Below are 19,238 nucleotides of genomic sequence, written 5' to 3'. Positions count from 1 at the left end.
GTTAAGCACACGTAACTGCAAAAAAAAAAAAAAATCGTTTTCTGTGTATGAAAAATGAATGTTGATGCCTCGTGAGTATTTGTACATTTGGTATACACATCATTCTTGTGTATTTCAAGAGCTCATCTGTTCCTGATTCCACGTGTTTAGTTTAAGTGCACCACTTTCATAATGTGAACATGAGTTAGAAATGTTACAAGAAACTGCATCTGTAGCCTTTCATGCTTCTCTTCACTAGGTCTGAGACTCGCCATGACTTGCGTGACCTGCACGACCATATGATCAGAATTCATGTTTATCAAATCCCAGGTCCTTGAAATTTTAGTAACACGCATCATTGCATTGTAATGGTCCCCACTGGTTAGCCAATTTCATAACGGTTATTGTGAGTTACGATCGTAAACGTTACTCGTGGTTATAGCGGTTATTGCAAATTACCGACTGTCTAACAGTTATAGTGTTATCACTGGCCAGAACGGTTATTGTAAGTTAGCGAGTCAGTACCAACAGTCATAACGGTTGTTATCATCGGTTATAACATGTCCGGTGTTTTTCATGATTATAGTTAATTTCGTAGAAGCGTGGACGGTTGTTGTGGGTCTCTACAGTCTATATGAGATGGCCATAATTAGGTCATTCAGTTGTCTTGCAGTCTTAGTTGACGTAAAAAAAAGTTATCATTACATTCATTGTTGGTCACCATAGTGTCTTAAATGGTCATCAACGGTTATAACGGTCACTTCTGGTCACTAAGGGTTCATAACGTTGGGTACAAACGGTTATAAGTCTCATGGTCACGGTGCCAGCTGTAGTCGCCATCAAAAGTCACCGAACGTTGAGGTGTGAATGTGCGTAAATACGGTCCGAACAGGAGCGGCGAACTGCATCACTGACTGTGGGTCCTGTGGTTTCCATTGTCACATGTCATCACGTGGGACCTTCCTGGGCTGACGTGACTGACCTGGAGGAAGGAAAGGGCGACACGGGAGACAGTAAGACAAAACTAACGTATGATGACAAGTCTCTCTGGGTTCTTTTCAGTGGATGAATAAAGAAATTTATCGGAGGGTCCCAAAGCAGTCGAGTTTTCCGGTCAGTGGTTATACTAAGCGCGTGACAGCTGATAATAAAGAACATTTTTTTTTTCTTAAACTCAGAAGTGGGACTTTTGAGTTGGCTATATATATATATATATATATATATATATATATATATATATATATATATATATATTCCTATGAGTCCACGGGGAAAATGAAACACGAAAAGTTCCCAAGTGCACTTTCGTGTAATAATCACATCATCAGGGGAGACACAAGAGAGAAATATAACAGTCAATTGATATACATCGAAGAGACGAAGCTAGGACGCCATTTGGTAAACATGTGATTTTCCAAACTCGTCGAAATGGCTGTTGATGAATTCCCAAGGGACGAACTTGATAAAGAGGCCAGTCGAGACGCTCGCCATTGATGAATTACTCCGACGATGACAAGTCTTGACAAAAACCAGCATGAAGCGTTGAAGAATTGACGTTTTCAGAAACACGGAGATCCTTGTGAGAGGCAAACATTTTTCAGTTGAGATAATTTTCAGTGATTTGTTACGATTCTCACCATGTTTATGTTTTCCCTTGATAAGTTGTGGCTTCTTTCCTTCATTTAGTTTCTTTTGTTATACGTTAATGATCTGTTGGATAAAAGTTGTGAAATTGTTTTGATCAATGTTTCTTGTTACTTCAGCGTGTGTTACCGCTAAGTCTATAAGAAAAACAGTAATTAGTCGTTATTATTGCTAGTACTATTATTACCTCCGCTCTTGCTGCTTTTCCACCCCACCCCTCAAATCACCAGTGTTAGTACCGTTTTTACGCAGATGCCAATACTTTTTCAGCATAATTACTATAGAATTGTACAGAGAGAGTTGGCACTCTGATTTTTAGTTTGGCATGAAAAAGAGAAAAACATTTCAATCTCCCTTTTGTGTATTGAATATTGCTGATTCGTGATTCTAACCTCACTGATTTCCATTGCCTCAACACAAGTTAATTTTCGCTGCATTATTCAATGAACGGGCTTTTACAACCTCATGAAACTGATTTCCTGTGTAGGATTTCTATGTCGTAAGTGGAACTCCTTTACACGTCTCCATTTGCACTCTTAGGAACGAAACTCATCTTATGCATTATTCAATGAACGGGCTTTTTCAACCTCATTAAACTGATTTCCTGTGTAGGATTTCTATGTCGTAAGTGGAACTCCTTTACACATCTTGTCTTCATTTGCACACCTAGAAACGAAACCATCTTATGCAGTAAGTAGTCCACCAATTGATTTGTTTTCAGTTCCACAAGCTTGTGTTTTTATGCCTTAAGCGGCATTCTTGGAACAGAAATATCTCTTTCGCATATTAGGCTACGATCCTACGAGCTAAACTGCATTCCTGACCCCAAGACTGCTAATTATTTCGTCTCCATCGCCTTGCAGACTGGGAAAAGCCACATGGAGAGCGAAACATTGTGCGAACGGCGGCTCCTGTTCGCCCAGCAGCCATCCACTATAAACTGCCTCATGATATCGACTACCACCCCTACTCCAAGTTCACCAGCATCTACTTTAAGGTATGAGCTATCAGGGGAAAAGGTAGAAGGAGGAGGTAGAATAAACTGAAAGTCAAAGGGGAGTTACAAGGGTGGGGGGAGGGGGAGTGACTTTAAATAATGAGGATCAGTGGGAAAAATTCAAGGAGTAAGAGAGGCATAAAGTGAAGAGGGTCTGTAGGAGTAAAACAGATTACATATCAGGGGAGATACTTGATATTGGGGACGTTTGTTTAGGAAAACATTTTTATGTAATGATAGAACTTCAGATTGAAATAATTCTACCATTCGTTTTTTCAATTTTCTTCTTTCCCTGCCAAAATTAGACGTTTAAGGAAATTAGACGTTTAAGGGATGCACCATAGTGATAAGTTACTGTATGTATGTACTGAAGCATAATGCTTAAATATGTTCCAGCATGCACCTCACTCGCGTGAGCCCTCAACCATTGTCTTACATAAATGGCATAAATCTTTTTATATTTGTTTACCTTTCTCTGTAGAATTCAAGAAATGCATTTTCTGTTATTGGGATTATAATTTGATTTTTTTGTACCTCAGGGAAATCATTGAATTGAATGAACGAAAATACAAACAAGCTTCCTTGAATTTCACCATCTAATGAATATATATCCCAGAATTAGTCTTGTGACACCAGCTAGATGTCAGGGGCTTTAACAGTCGTATTTTCTTGCCACAGTCGCATATATGGGGTATGAAGCGGGAACCCATCAAGACCCCCTTTTTGTCCAAGTCCAGGGATGCTGACTACAGTGACTCATTGGCTGTGTTCAAGCTGATCCTTCGCTTTATGAATGACCACACACTCTCAGGAGTCAGAGAGACTGTGCTTGGTAACTATATTGCCAATAAGGTTAGTATGGTGAAGTTTCATATGTTTGCAGGATGCTTATTTATTTACTGACCCTTGCAGTACAGTACTCATTCCTCTATACTTTCGTTACAAATTTGGAAATTCAGATTACTATTCAAATCAAGAGTTATCATTAGTACTCCCCAAGACACATATTAAGAACATTATCCCTGACACTTTTTGACTCATCTTACTACCTGCAGGGCCTAGTCAATGATCGATTACAAGATGAAATCCTGTGCCAACTGTGTAACCAGACTTGGCGCAATGAGAACACAGCCAATGCAGAGAGGGGCTGGCTTCTCCTGGCTAACTGTCTGTCAGTCTTTCCTCCATCCTCCACGTTGTACAAGTATATTCTCAAGTGAGTGGCTCTTGTACTTTTCATTCACTAAATGGTCCCCCATTGTTCCTACTGCATGCACATCCTCAAGCAAATAGGCCTCATTTCTTCTTACTGTAAGTACATTATTATATTAGTTGCTCCCATACTTCACACTTCATCCTCAGGTAGTGGTCCTTGTTCTTCACACTGTTTAAATACATTCCTAGTTAAAAAGCTTAGTTCCCCTCACTATAAATCCATCCTTAAGTAAGTAGCCCTTCAGACTCCAAACTTTATAAGTGCATTGTTTAATGCATGTTCTTTGTCTCTGCTTGATATCATAAATGAATGGTTTCAGTCATCCACTTCACAAGTGTTTCCTTAGGTAAATGGCCCCATCCTCCACATCCTAAAAGTACATTGTCACGTAAGTGCTTTCTTACTCCATACTGTTCAAGTGCATCCTCGAGTGCTTGTGTCTTTTGCAGTCCATAAGTGTATTATGTAAGTAGATCTTGGCCTCTTTATTCTTAAGTGCTTCATTAAATAAGTGGTCCCTGTCCTGTACACTGCAATTCTGCTCTTATGTAAATGGCCCTTGTCCTTTACTCGACAAGTATATCCTGAAGGAACTCATCACCATCCTTCATGTTCAGCAAGGAAATCCTCATTTAATTGACCCCCCATCCATTTTTACAAGTTAATATCCTCTACTCGCCCATTACTTTGTACATGATCCTAGTTGAATGATCTTAATCCTCCTCAGTCAGTATCCTCAAGAGTATGTGATCCCATTCCTTCATAGAATGCAAGTATATTTTTAAGTAAATGGCCCTGTCTTTCATACTTTACAAATATAGTATCAAGTGACTTCTCATTTCCACACTCAAAAAAAGCATCCTCAGACTAGTGATCCCTGTCCTTCCACATTAATTATATCCTCAGGGGAGTTGGCAAAATCCTACACATTCTGTAAGCCCGTTCTCAATTAAGCTGCATATCTGTTCATAGTCTGTAAGAACACACACACACATACACACACACGCACACACCCACCCAAACACCCACCCAGAAAAAAATGAAAAAAAAGTAACCACTGCCTTCCATACTAGGTAAATGCATTCTCAGCATAGTGGTCACAGTTCTTCACATTCTTTCTTTACAATCTCAAGTAAGGTATGCCATCATCTGCTTTCTCTTACCCAAGAAGTGGATCTTGTCATTCGTTATGAAGTAAGTATCCAACATCCTCAGTGTTTCATTAGTATGTCCTAATGGTATTGCATTCTTTGTACTTGCTCACTGTTTTCCACATCGGTGAGGCAGCATTAGGAATGGATAACTGAGCCTTTGAGGGGAAAAAAACCTTGCTTGACACCTTCTGTTTCCCTTTTAGAAATTTGATTCAGGAGGGAAGGACTTCCATCCAACCCTTTTTGTTGCCTTCTATGATACATAGGTAGTAGTCTTTCTCCCTTGTCTCCAGGGACAATATTCTTTAATGAATGTATTTCCAAGAAACTGTTCTTTGTTCAAAATGGTTTTTTAAGTTTCTTAAGTTCAAGGACCCCTTCCTCCACATTCTGTAAGTACATAGCCAAGTAAGTTTGGCCATATCTTTCACTTTCATCATGTAACATTTTCTTGTACACATGATCCTCCCCTTTCAGTAAATACATCCTTGAGTTAGTAGTTCCCATCCCCCATGTTCCATAAGTACATCCTTAGGTAAGTGACTGTCATTTCCCATGTAAATGGCCCTTCATTCTCTACATCTTGTAACTACATCTTCATATAAGTTGTTTCCATGCTCGACATGCTTTTAAAGAGTCCTCAGATAACTGGTCTGTGTCCTCATCCCTGTAAATATTTTTATTCTTGTGATTGAGTTCTGTTTAGGATTCATATTATCTCTTCTTTTTTCCTATCTTACATTGCAAATTTCATAATTTTTGCAGCAACATGTTTTCATCTGGTTAACATTTGGCATATGTATTAGTTATTACTTTCACTGTGAGTTTTCTGGTCACTAAAATATTCTACAGAATTGTAAATTATTGATGTATCCCTTAGAGAGCTTTGATTACCAGTCATATACCCTCTAACAGTGAAGTCTAGTCAAACATACCTCAGATATATTTCCTTGAATTACTCCTAAAGATATATCCCCCTTCAGACATGTGTCAGATCATGGGCTCAATGGATATGCTAGTCTGTGTCAGCGGAAGTTGCTTTCATCACACAAGAGGTCATCAGGTGTGGCCCGTAGTTTCCCTCCTACTGACCTGGAGTGGCGGGCTAACCGGAAAAAGGCTCGTATGGCCCTGGAGGCTCGATTCCCTGATGGTAAGATTTTGCTTTCCTTAATTGATATCTAGCTGACTTTTCTCAACATGTTGACCATTCATACTAGTCAGAATAATCCATGATGTACTAGCTACTAGTACCATGACTAGAACACATGTTGATATATTCGTGAATATTATCGGTGCATTATTACATGACAGCTGGAGACTGAGTGTGAACGAATGGGGCCTTTGTTGTCTTTTCCTAGGGATACCTCGCACACATGAGGGGGGAGGGGGTTGTTATTCCATGTGTGGTGAGGTGGCGGTGGGAGTAAATAAACTCAGTATGAATTATGTACATGTGTATATATGCATATGTCTGTGTGTGTATATATATGTGTACATTGAGATTTATAGGTATGTATATTTGCGTGTGTGGACGTGTATGTATATACATGTGTATGTGGGTGGGTTGGGCCATTCTTTCGTCTGTTTCCTTGCGCTACCTCGCTAACGCGGGAGACAGCGACAAAGCAAAATAAAAAAAAATAAATGAAAATATATATATATATATATGTTGGGGATGAGAGAGCTTGGGAAGTGAGTCAGTTGTTGTTCGCTGATGATACAGCGCTGGTGGCTGATTCATGTGAGAAACTGCAGAAGCTGGTGACTGAGTTTGGTAAAGTGTGTGAAAGAAGAAAGTTAAGAGTAAATGTGAATAAGAGCAAGGTTATTAGGTACAGTAGGGTTGAGGGTCAAGTCAATTGGGAGGTAAGTTTGAATGGAGAAAAACTGGAGGAAGTGAAGTGTTTTAGATATCTGGGAGTGGATCTGGCAGCGGATGGAACCATGGAAGCGGAAGTGGATCATAGGGTGGGGGAGGGGGCGAAAATTCTGGGAGCCTTGAAGAATGTGTGGAAGTCGAGAACATTATCTCGGAAAGCAAAAATGTGTATGTTTGAAGGAATAGTGGTTCCAACAATGTTGTATGGTTGCGAGGCGTGGGCTATGGATAGAGTGGTGCGCAGGAGGATGGATGTGCTGGAAATGAGATGTTTGAGGACAATGTGTGGTGTGAGGTGGTTTGATCGAGTAAGTAATGTAAGGGTAAGAGAGATGTGTGGAAATAAAAAGAGCGTGGTTGAGAGAGCAGAAGAGGGTGTTTTGAAATGGTTTGGGCACATGGAGAGAATGAGTGAGGAAAGATTGACCAAGAGGATATATGTGTCGGAGGTGGAGGGAACGAGGAGAAGAGGGAGACCAAATTGGAGGTGGAAAGATGGAGTGAAAAAGATTTTGTGTGATCGGGGCCTGAACATGCAGGAGGGTGAAAGGAGGGCAAGGAATAGAGTGAATTGGAGCGATGTGGTATACCAGGGTTGACGTGCTGTCAGTGGATTGAATCAGGGCATGTGAACCATGGAAAGCTGTGTAGGTGTGTATATTTGCGTGTGTGGACGTATGTATATACATGTGTATGGGGGTGGGTTGGGCCATTTCTTTCGTCTGTTTCCTTGTGCTACCTCGCAAACGCGGGAGACAGCGACAAAGCAAAAAAAAAAAAAAAAAAATTGAATACTCTCTGTTTGCTTTTAGTAATATGAAATTCTTTGCTGGACCCTCAGATTGAAGGTAGTAGTGCCCTGTAAATGTTAGAATTTTAATCCAGCATTTGTTTTTATATCAGTTCTCTTGATTATCATTGGATTTACTTGTCCTCTGCTAGAAAAAATTTTTTTCACCTTTTTGATAGACATCAAAGAATTAACGAGCAATTACTAGAACCAAGCATAAAGTGGAAATCTTGCATCTATGCATTAAGGTAATTCATTTTTCCTTCTAACTAATCTTTTCTATTTTCTTTTCTTTGAAGTAGAATTATGGCTGCATTTAATCATCTCATGCAGGTAAAGTGGGTATTGGTGAAGTAGACTCTTGGACTACAGCAGAGGAGTTTGCTGCTGGGCTGCTTGAGGAGCGAGGTATTGTAGAAAACTCTGGCTGGACGGTTGCCATCACCCAGGATGACACCATGACAGAGACACCAGGTTTAGAATATGTCCTTGACCTCATAGGAGAGAGGGAGTTACCCCCAGCCTTTCCAAAGCGCTGCTCTAGTCTCCTTCCCACAGGTAATGACATCATCTATCTCTTTTGTGGTATCAACATCTGCCTTCTCACCTTACGCTGATGTTTTCTTTTCTCTTCATACTAATCAGCCAAGCTTTAATACTTTTCAGGACTGTTCATAGCCTGGTACTTAGAATGATTCATGTCATGCTTTTGGGATGGAATTTAGATTTACCTGCCTATTTGTCTGTCATCATTTTCCAGTAATGACTTTCATCAGAATAGTCAAGTTTGTCTTCAAATTTGTTACAAGAATTAACTTCAGTGGTGTAGTGATTAGCTTTCATGACAGTGACACATTCACAGGCTGCCCAAGGTCAGGCACGTAGTTTTGAATCCTGGTTGCAACAGTTGGCTCACAGTCAACCCAGCTGTTCATCCACCGCTAGGGGTTGGTTGATAAAATGGGTACCTGGCTCAGGCTGTTTTACTGGCGCTACCTCACTGAAGCAAGGGGTAACAATGCTGTTTTCTTTGGTGTAGGGTAGTGCCAGGAATGGATGAAGGCAAGCAAGTATGAATATGTACATGTGTATATATGTATATCTGTGTATGCTTATGCATATGTATGTATATGTTGATATGTATATGTATGTATATGTGCATGCATGGGTGTTTATGTATAAATATGTGTATATGAGTGGATGGGCCATTCTTTGTCTGTTTCCTGGTGCAGCCTCACTGATGTGGAAAAGGCAATCAAGTATGTTAATATATACATAAACACCCATACATGCACATATACATACATATACATATCAGCATATACACATAAACATATGGATACACAGACATAAACATATATACACATGTACATATTCATTCTTCAGTTGCCCATGCTGTCTTTGCTATTAAAAAGAAAAAAAAATCCATGCCATGCTTTATTTGTTCTCAATGCCAAAATCACATGGAGGTTCATCAGAACTGGGTTAAGGTTGAATGTAAGCTAGTTGAAGATCTGGTACAAAAGATAAGATTGTTTGAATTTCAGCATATCAGACATAAGTATTGTGAAAGATCCAAATAAGTTTAGATATTATTTAATTGATTTTTCTTTACATGATTCCTATCTATACTTTGTTGCACTCCATCACCTGACACATATTTGTACTTCTTTCACCAAAGGTGCCCAGCCAGAGCGGCGAACCTCAGCTTCAGTCCTTCTTCCTGCCCTTGATGTGACAGATGTTGCACCCATTGAGGAATCACCAGTTGTTGCTCGCAGGTGTGTGTCTTCCCATGTTAGAGGATTTATGTAGTGGCTGTTATGTGCACTGATGATATGACATCCCAGGAGTAATATATGCAGAAGAGAAATCTTCACAGTACTCACTAGGTGTCAAAGAAAAGATTCTCCTCCCTTCTGTCTTTTGTATTGGTTTGTTGGATTGTTGTTATGAACCTCATTAATGTTAATATGAATGATTCTTGGATGAACTATGTAATGTTTATGTCAAATACTTTAATATGATTTTCTGGAGGGTTCTCATCGATTATTGCAGTATAGACTTAGATAATGTTCCCACCAAATAACTTGTTATAATTTGTCATATTCACATCACTTTCTGGAGTGTAAAACTCTGTAATATGAACAGCTGAATACAGAAATGAAATTAACTTTACCATATGTATCAGCATTTTTTTTTCAAGTCCAGCAATATGAACAGGTGAACACAGAAATGAAATTAACTCTACCATATTTATTAACATCTTTTTTCAAGTTCAGCTGTGCTAAGCTCCTTTGACATCCCTCAGCTTCATGCAAGATTTCCTTCTATCTTGTAGGACCCGCTCTCCACCAGCTTTAACAAGAAAACTGTCTAGGGAGGCCTTGGAAGCACATGACCAGGTAATGAATAACACCAAAGAGGCAGGTGGGGATGGCATTGGCCTCTCGCGCACTTCTGCTCTCAATAACCGCTACTTTGATGACAAGAGCAAAAGCAGGTCACTTGATAACCTTCTTGAGGGACCCCCAGACATTCAAGTGAGTTAGCTTGCCAAGTTTTTGTGATTCTTTCTTACTGATAGTCATTCTTTTCATTCTTTTGACTACCTTTCTCACCTGTTGACATAAGCCTTGCACACATGTTCTTGTTTAACTACATTCTTCACATTTATCCTCATTCATTGCATACCACTAAGGTATCTTATTGTTTCTGTTTTTTGTCTACCTAGATTTTCTTTGTATTTCTTCATTCATCAGTGTATCATCTCTCCTTTCAATAAGTCATGAAATCTTGTACAGTAAAGCCAACCCTCCATGTATATTGAATCAAGGTGTGTGGTTTCATGATAGTCGTCGGTTTTATTTATTTGTACCAAATTCATAAATGTGTTTTTTATGATTCATGTTTTTTTTTTTATCAGTTCAAGTTGGTTGCTACCCACATAGGGGCACGTTGGATAATCAGGCCATCATTCCGTCATTCACCATGTAATTTCCTTTGAGAGAACAGTAGCATACTGCACATTGAGCTTACATAAGAAAAAACATTTGGACTCAAAATTTCGCATCATGAGACATAACCACTGTGCTAAGGGAAAGCATGCCATTTATATCATCAGATCCTCAATCTACTTTTAGTTAGATATATGGAGTAAGCTCAATGTTAAAACTTGATGATATACAAGTTCAGATCTGACACTATAGCAGCTCTCAGTGCATGCTGTACCCCTAGCTTTCAAATCAACTAGGTTCCCCTAAAGTCCCAAACTGTCTTTACAGTCTTTATCAAACTCCAAAATTTTTTTTACTCAAGTGGTAGCTATCAGCTGTTTCCACAGACCATATCTATGTCTACATCCTACCAATATGTTCCTTCCCACAACCTGCCACTCTCCACAGTATTTAGATATCCTTCCTAGCTCTTTCCCACAGCCCTTATTAAGCACTTGTTCTCCCCACAGCTGTTAGGTCTGTCAGGGAGCCGACTCAATGAACGATACCACAGCGTTGAGCGTCTCTCCGAACAGAGAGCCCTGTTCAATGGTCAGGCAGCACAGGACCTTGACAACTTGGAATCTGTTTCACAGAGGGGAGTAGCCAAGTCCCTCTCAGGCTCCAGGACCTGGAACAAATATGACTTACTGGAAGAGAGGCACGTACTTGCATTTCATAAGTAATGTTACGAAAATCTGCAATCCTTAGAAACATGCTCAGGACTGTGGTTTCTTGTTGATATCCTTACAGTTTCAAGTCACATTCATATAAATAGCTTAAAAAGAGGTTTTATGAAGGAAAATAGTATTCTGTAGATCTGTTATTTCTTGGGTGCATAATCCATTTTGATCATGCCATATTCAGTAAATTGTAGTTTTGAAGAAATGTGCTTAATGATTACCTCCCACAAATGGAATAATAAAAACAGGTCTTGAATTTTAGGAAAAAAATTTGTAAGCATATGAGCAGAGATAGTGGCAGAGGCATGTTAGGCATGAAGGAATAATAAAGAATGGGCAGCTTCTTTAACAATTATGTTCAAATTATTTTCAGTTTTTAAGAAATGTGTGTATGATTACATTCCTATGAATGGCATTTTGCATACATGTATTTCTGCCACAAATACTTTTTGATTTGTACCTTTCACTTATTAGTTGCAACAGTTTTAAGACAGGTTTTGAATTTTTTTTTTCTTTTTTTTGTAAATGGAGGCTCCAGACACAGACTAAAGTCCAAGTGAAGTCTCGACCTTAATTGAAATATAGACAGGATTAGGAAAAGAAAAATGAGGGGACAAGGTAAAGTTTCTATGAGTTTTGGAGGAAGTGAAAAACCCGTCTTTTAAAATCAGCCAGGTTGTAGTTATTGGGAAAGACACGAGAGAGTAGAGAGTTCCATAGCTTCAATGTGTAGGGAAAGAAGGTTATCAAAATGCTCACCCTAAATTGTCAATGGCTACACAGTAATCATGTGATGCAGCAGCTTGCCGAGTATTGCATGGTGTAGCTAGTGGTAGGGGTACACAAGCATCCAGCTTCTGGGAGCATAAACCAAAGTAATATGTATAGAAGAGGGAAAGTGAACCAACATTGCAGTGTAGGGCATAAGGGTCAGGTTTTGAAGTTAGCTTGGGAGTATAAATCAGACCACTTTCGACTCAACTCTGTCAAATAAAGAGGCAGACCTAGAACCATCCCAGATATGAGAGCAGTACTCCATACCAGGAAAAATCAGTCCTTTGTACAAGCTGAGCAACTGTTCAGAGAAATAGAAATGTTGACATCTAAATAGGTCTCCCAGTTTCTTAGGGGCAGACATAGCTATTTCTGTAATGCGAGGTTTCCAAAAAAGGTGAATATTACAGTCATACCAAGTATGGTCATTGAGTCAGTAGGTAGAATTACAGAACCGTCAAAGGAGAGACAAGAGTTTTGAGAAGTTTTTGATATAGAGAAGGGTAGAAACTGGGTCTTGGAGGCATTAAATTTTACTAGATTTAGTCCACCCCATTGAGATATCCTGTCCAGTCTTAGTTTATTGAGGAAGTTGTGTCAGGATGAGATGCAGATTGAGTGAGATGAGCAAAATTGAAAGATGTGGATGAATGAATTGTTGAGTCATCAGCATATGAGTGCATTTGGTTGTTAGTAGATGAGAGGAAATCATTGATAAAGAGAAAAAGTGTAGGGGAGTTGACAGAACCTTGAGGGACACCACTGTTGATGGAGCAACAGGGTGAGGCTGATCCATCATCAACCACAGATGTAGATCGTCCTGAGAGGAAGCTAAATATGAGGGAGTAATTTGAGGGAGGGAAGCCAAAAGAAGGAAGTTTAGAGATGAGACCCCAGTGCCACACCTTGTCAGAAGATTTAGATATGTTAAGGCCAAGTACACAAGACTTCCCAAAATCTTTCAGGGATGATAACCTGACATTGTTAAGATAGGAAAAAATATCACTGGTGGATCTTGCCTCATGGAAGCCATATTGGTGATCAGAGAGAAATCTGTGAGATTCAAGGTGTCTAAGAATATGGGAATTAAGGAGGGATTTAAAGACTTTGGAGATAGTAGATGTCAAAGTAGTAGGATGAAAGTTAGAGGTGTCAGAATGATTTTTCTTAGGATTTGGATTTATCAGTACATGCTTTCAAGAAGGAAAAGTTTGGGTTTTTGAACAGAAATGGAACAGACGAGCAAGCACAGGGGCAAATACATGGGGATGGATGCCATCAGGACTGTAACTTGCTTGTGTATGGAGAGAGAAATGCTTTTTGGACTGTCTGAAGAGATTATGGAGAGGGGCATCGGATTAGTAAGAGGAGCATGAGAGGGTGAAGGAATGTTAGTCATCCAAGGTGGAGTTAGAGGAGAAATGGAAACCAAAGAGAGTTACTTTGTCTGAGGGAGAAACAGCTATAGTGCCAACGAAACAGAAAATTGAAGGAATAATAGAGCAACAGAATTTGTTTGAGATGCTCTTAGATAAAGACCAGAAAGACCTATCCGTGGACAAAATGGGAACCAAAGAGAGTTACTTTGTCTATGGGAATGAGCAGAAAATGTTTTAAAATTGTAATGATTTAATGACTTCATTACAAGTCGTGAAGATGGTCAAACAACATTTCAACCCCAGATTCTTATTCAGCGTGAAAATATCCCTTGACTGAGGTTTTGACACAAATTTATTTTCCTGAGAAAAATGCAAAAAATTGCAGGTAACAGGGCAGGGTATTTTTTTTGCCAAAAAAGTTTTTGTTTCAGAATTGAAATTTAACAACCAGATGCTTCTGTGATTCAAAAATCATGAAAAATATAATGCTTTTCCTAGCTGATAGATATCTAAAGAATATGAAGCAAATCATCAGTAAATGTTTTATTTTGGGATGCATCAAACATAGCATGGATAGTGGCTTCTATATTACCTGCTTCCAGGTAGAACATTCATGTGTTTGTTTATTTGTTTTACTGTCCCAAAATATTGGGTGATTTTTCTTGTTTTGTATTGATTCAGTGACTAGTTTTTGATTACCTAATGAGGACAACCCAGTAGGATCCAAGGAGATCCAGGCAGACAAAGAATAGTGTAAGTGGATTAGGGAAGAACCAGATAGCTGATGGTTGACATGATATAATCAGGATTTCAGAGAATGAGGTTGATTGAAAGTTAGTTTGGGTAATGCAGATATCAGAAATATGCGACACAGTTGATCACTCTTGGTGTAAATGTGACGATCTGACAAAATAAATGTGAACTAATGATGGTAGAGCATGAATATTTCATTAGGGCTCTTTGGACTGGAATGAATGATAATTTTTTTTGATAAATCTTAAACATTAACTAGATGTTATTGATTTTGGTATTGATAGTGGTCATAACAATCTTACTTGCAATAATATTATGATAAGGGTGCCAAAGTACTTATCAGAACCAGACTTTGAATGAAAACTGAATCCACAGATGCTGCCTGGAGGATTTATAGAAAGATAAAAGTAAAAGTTTAGTTTTATTAACATTAATGAAGTGCAGTGTATGTCATGTAAAGCTAAAGCTTTCCAAGCCCTGAAATGATCATTGATGTCTTGCTGAACAAAAATGAAAAGGCAGCTCACAACAAATAAAGAACCAGAAAAGGATGGAATGATTAATGTCAATGTTGAGTATCGCATCATGCCATCACCTGTGGTTAGAAATTCAAAGAATTTCTTGTTTAAGGTTAAAATGGTCACCAAACATACTTTCTTAGATGTTGTTAAACGCTTATACAGGGAAAGTACCTCATCCTTGCTGTTTGAATTTATTGTATATGCAACCCTCAGGAATGGTGTAGAGGGTGGGGAGGATGAGAATAAGACTGAATATTCACGAGTGTCAAATCGATACATCAAGGGTGGGCAAGCAGGGCGAAGGGCACATGGCCCAGGTTCCCACCACTCTACTAGAGCCTATATTGAACGTGAATACCTCAAGTCTTCTGCCATGTCTGACACCAGTGAGGCCCCCTCCCTAGGTGAGTACCTTTCTTAGAAATTCAGAGAATAATTACTGATATACAACAGTAATTCAAGATGATACATGTCTTTAATCATATGATTTACTTGAAGGGATACTGTATGTCACAGTTATAGAACAAGTGGTAACTGAAGCTCTTGATAAGTTAACAGCTTAAGAAATTATGGACAATAGAGATAATTTATAGTGTAGCCTTGTTACTATCACAATATCAACATAGTTTACTGAATACTCTCTTCTGCAGCATCTCATGTGCGGAGAGTACGTGTTCCATCCCAGGCCTCGGATGTTGATCAATTCCTAGATGATCTCTTCATGCCTGTCCTCAACTCTCAGCTGGATGAGCTGTCTGATGCTCGTTCCCTAGCAGCCTCAATCAAGGGTGGTGTTCATGCTGCTGGACCTCAGCAGGCAGAGGATGACCTTGATGACAGCATTGCTTTGGCAAGGTATAGACAATATTGGCAGTATCTCTTTTTCATCTTCATTGGTGATATACTGAAAATGTCTCTACTTACTTTTTAAGTGTACTGGTGATTGAGAAGTTTTATTTGCAAAATGTTAGTGCGATTTCTCAAAATATTTTCTAAACTCAGAACACGCCAGGGATCCTTCCGACGCCAGAGTCTCCTACATGCCCTACAGGATGTGGATTTAAATGAATCCCTGACCACCCTGGCAAATATACCCTTGCTGACAGAGGCCCTGAAGGGAGGAGGTCAGGGAGCAGCTGAGGTTGAGACAGGAGCCCCGCCAACTACTGCTGGAGGAACTTTCTTCTCCAATGTGTCTATGTCTGGAACACCTGGCTCCCCTCCTCCTTTCATTCCCCCAAACACTATGCCTCTGTACTCAACTGGAGGTAAACACACAGTGTTGTATGTCATTTCACAATGTAGTCTTACTTTAAAAAATGATGAGCATTGAGAATTTATTTTAAGTAATCTGTATCGCACAGTATTTACAGAAATATATTATGTACTTTTCCATAGGAATAAGCATGCCAGGAGTGCAAACACAAACCCAGTCTGCAAACATGGACCCCAGCCAGGTCATCATGCACCAACAAAACATCCAACGGGCCTTCATCCAGTCTGCTGTGGCCCAAAACATCCAGATCCAGCAGCACTTGATGGCCCAAAACCAAGCTCTGCAGCAGCTTCTTGCCCAGTCCATCCCGGTGAGTCCCTCCCCCAGTCTCTGATGTGAGTTGTTTTCGTATGATGTGACGATGAGTACTCCTGAAATGAATGATAGCTGTTATTTTTTTTTCAGTGATAATAGACAAACTTTTTAGATGACTTTTAGGATATATTTTTCCCTTCGACTGCTGAGCAAGATATTTCCTGCAGCACATGGGCATGGCATCACGGGACTTTAGTCCACAGAGTGCCCTCGGCCTAAATATTCTTGGCATGATGCCAATGTCTGGGATGCCTATGACTTCAGGTATGCCCATGATGCCAGGTATGCCTATGGCTCAAGGGATTCCCATGACATCTGGTATGCCCATGATGTCTGGCATCTCTGTGACTCCTGGGATACCTGTGACACCTGTTCCAAACATGGGCGTAACTGGCATGGCAGGCATGACAGGCATGTCGGGCATGGCAGGGGCAGCTGATGGACCCCAGATTGGCAGGGCTCACTACCAGGTGGGCGGAGACACATACTCCATCCCACAGAGACGCAGCATCAACAACAACAACAAGGTACCACAGCTGGGATATAGCAGTGCAGCCACAGATTGACTTGCTTGTAGGCCAAGACACTTATGGGCAGCTTATAGTCACTACTTACATTAGATTTGCCTTACTCACTCACCTAGTTGCCTGAAGAGATAGCAGACACCTAGGACAACTAACCACAGGACCTTTTTTAGACAAATGTAGGTGTACTGCTGAGGATAAGGCCTGCTTTGACACTGACATGAGTTCAATGATTCTGTAAGTGTCTTCCTGAGATAACCAAAGGTGTCAGACTTTGCTTCGGTGCTTCTGATTGCTGTCCATACCGTTGATGCTTCTTGCTTCCCATGACATGACGATACGTACTTCACAGAATTCTTTCTGATTTTTTTTCACATAAAACACATATAGTAAACACTTATGATTGTTAAGATATACAAAAGATATATTACCCCAAACTTGAAAATCAACACAGAAACCAAGGAAGAAGTCATGTTTTGTAACAACCTATTTCCTACAGGTGTCATTCCAAGAACCAGAACAGAGTGAGCTGTGGAGCACTGAAAAGGCTGGCACAGCAGAAGGGGGTGCAGAGGGAGCTCAGGGCGGGGCTACTAGAGCTAGCAGACCTCCTATGTCACCCCCACCTCCCTTAGTAATGATGGGTCCTGGTTCGCCTATTCCTATGTTCTCCCAGGCTGCAGCTCTCTCCTCTCCTCTAGGAGAACAAACAACAAAGAAGAATTCAAATGCCTCTGACGATGCTAAGGTGTGTTACCAGTACAAAGGTTCATCCCATCTTTGATACATGTTTCACATGAGGTAGAGGTCCTCACATTTACAACACATAGGCTAATGTTGTAAATGTGAAGGTTAAGTCTTGCAACATCGAAAATTTTATGTTTTTCTCTTGTACCAAGAGTTTACCCAGAAAAATTAAGTGATAACACATGTTGGTGATTAGAATGTTTTCTTTTTGTGGTGTTACCACAAAGATTCTGTAATATTGGTAGTATGAAGTTGTAATTGTAGATTTGGAGGCTGGTTTGAAAGATGATCACTTGATCATACCTTCTCATGTAAAAGTGATTTCATTAGCTTAAGACTCAGCAGATACTTCAGATATCTTTGATCCAAGTGTTATCCATCTGATCAAGTGGCCATTTTTCTTGGGTTAACCTCAGCCTTGTCACATGCACCTCACTAGTGGGTCAGAGCAGCAGCACCATATCCCTCTAATGCACCTGCATGCCTCTGGCTCCCTCTCCACCCTTCAGATGTTCCACGACTTTAGCCTAGGTCCGGGATCTCCTGGCTCACCTCCAGGACAGATCTACAGCCCTGGTCCTACTGAGTCCCCTTGGGGGGGTTTCGTGCCTCCACCTCCACCCATGCCCACACACCTGCAAGGCGAGGTATGTCAGATAAACAGAGAGAAAAGGAGAGAGAGTATACCATTTCTTGATAATGTATTTGTTTCAGAACAGATATTTTCTGAAGTCAAGAGATGGTGGTTAAACATTTCACACCCCTCCTATACTATGGCTTTATTCCTCCCTTTTTGTAGTTTTAATATGTAAAGTTTAGTGGTGTTAGATATATGCTTTAGTAATGGTTAGACATGCACTTTAGAGTTATACATGTATTGTTGAACTTGAGTTTTTACGAGCCATATACCTTTTAAATTATTGAATATATATTTTTTTTATAAGCCACATACCCTTTTCCCCTTTTTGTTTTGATTATCATTTAGCAACTTTTACTTACTGCCGTGTATTTTTATATCTAAGGAAAGCTGAAAAGTAATGCAGAAGATGAATTTTAGATGCATTAATGATCATCTTTACAAAGAGGACATACCATACCCACAGGATATGAATGATTTATGCCCCCATGATTTTACTGACAGGATGGAAGTGGGGGTTTCATGGATCCCTACCAGAGGGCCAAGACAGTTAGGATTGGCAAGTGGCGATGGCCACCCCCCAAGGGTGAAGAGGACCCAAATGATTCCTTCCTTCAATTTAAAATACGACAACAGAGCAAGAAGATGTCCAAACAGAGTGACAGCAAGGTCAGCATGTATGGTACATAAGATGATATGTGAGGAGGTAGAGTACTATATGTAGGACATGGGAGTTGTGACAGTTATGTTGGATGGAGAGGATGTGAAGTATGTGTCTTGTAATGTTTGTGTAGGTATAGTTTGAGGAGCATATGGGTCGTGATGATGTATGTAGAGATACAGTGTACAGAACATTTATGTTTATTTTATTTATTATACTTTGTTGCTGTCTCCCGCGTTAGCGAGGTAGCGCAAGGAAACATATGAAAGAATGGCCCAACCCACCTACATAAACATGTATATACATACAC

General features: G+C 39.9%; 1 protein-coding gene across 6 annotated transcripts in view; it reads left to right on the top strand.

Annotated features, from left to right (window-relative positions):
• Myo10A (Myosin 10A) overlaps positions 1 to 19,238 on the top strand; it is a 230,012-nt gene that overhangs the window by 120,082 nt on the left and 90,692 nt on the right. For 5 of the 6 annotated variants that reach the window (XM_071670627.1, XM_071670625.1, XM_071670624.1 and 2 more), the window contains 16 exons: positions 2,487 to 2,620; positions 3,299 to 3,472; positions 3,676 to 3,836; positions 5,974 to 6,143; positions 7,996 to 8,220; positions 9,344 to 9,443; positions 10,004 to 10,205; positions 11,129 to 11,319; positions 14,982 to 15,172; positions 15,419 to 15,623; positions 15,771 to 16,036; positions 16,167 to 16,354; positions 16,527 to 16,886; positions 17,383 to 17,631; positions 18,140 to 18,277; positions 18,772 to 18,936. In XM_071670627.1, coding sequence (XP_071526728.1) covers positions 2,487 to 2,620; positions 3,299 to 3,472; positions 3,676 to 3,836; positions 5,974 to 6,143; positions 7,996 to 8,220; positions 9,344 to 9,443; positions 10,004 to 10,205; positions 11,129 to 11,319; positions 14,982 to 15,172; positions 15,419 to 15,623; positions 15,771 to 16,036; positions 16,167 to 16,354; positions 16,527 to 16,886; positions 17,383 to 17,631; positions 18,140 to 18,277; positions 18,772 to 18,936 — 3,119 coding nt within the window. The remainder of the gene's footprint in view (positions 1 to 2,486; positions 2,621 to 3,298; positions 3,473 to 3,675; positions 3,837 to 5,973; positions 6,144 to 7,995; positions 8,221 to 9,343; positions 9,444 to 10,003; positions 10,206 to 11,128; positions 11,320 to 14,981; positions 15,173 to 15,418; positions 15,624 to 15,770; positions 16,037 to 16,166; positions 16,355 to 16,526; positions 16,887 to 17,382; positions 17,632 to 18,139; positions 18,278 to 18,771; positions 18,937 to 19,238) is intronic. The other variant, XM_071670626.1, reaches the window with a different exon arrangement.

This window comes from Panulirus ornatus, chromosome 15, assembly GCF_036320965.1.
Source record: "Panulirus ornatus isolate Po-2019 chromosome 15, ASM3632096v1, whole genome shotgun sequence".
NCBI lineage: Eukaryota > Metazoa > Arthropoda > Malacostraca > Decapoda > Palinuridae > Panulirus > Panulirus ornatus.
This window is presented reverse-complemented; position numbering and strand designations above follow the sequence as displayed.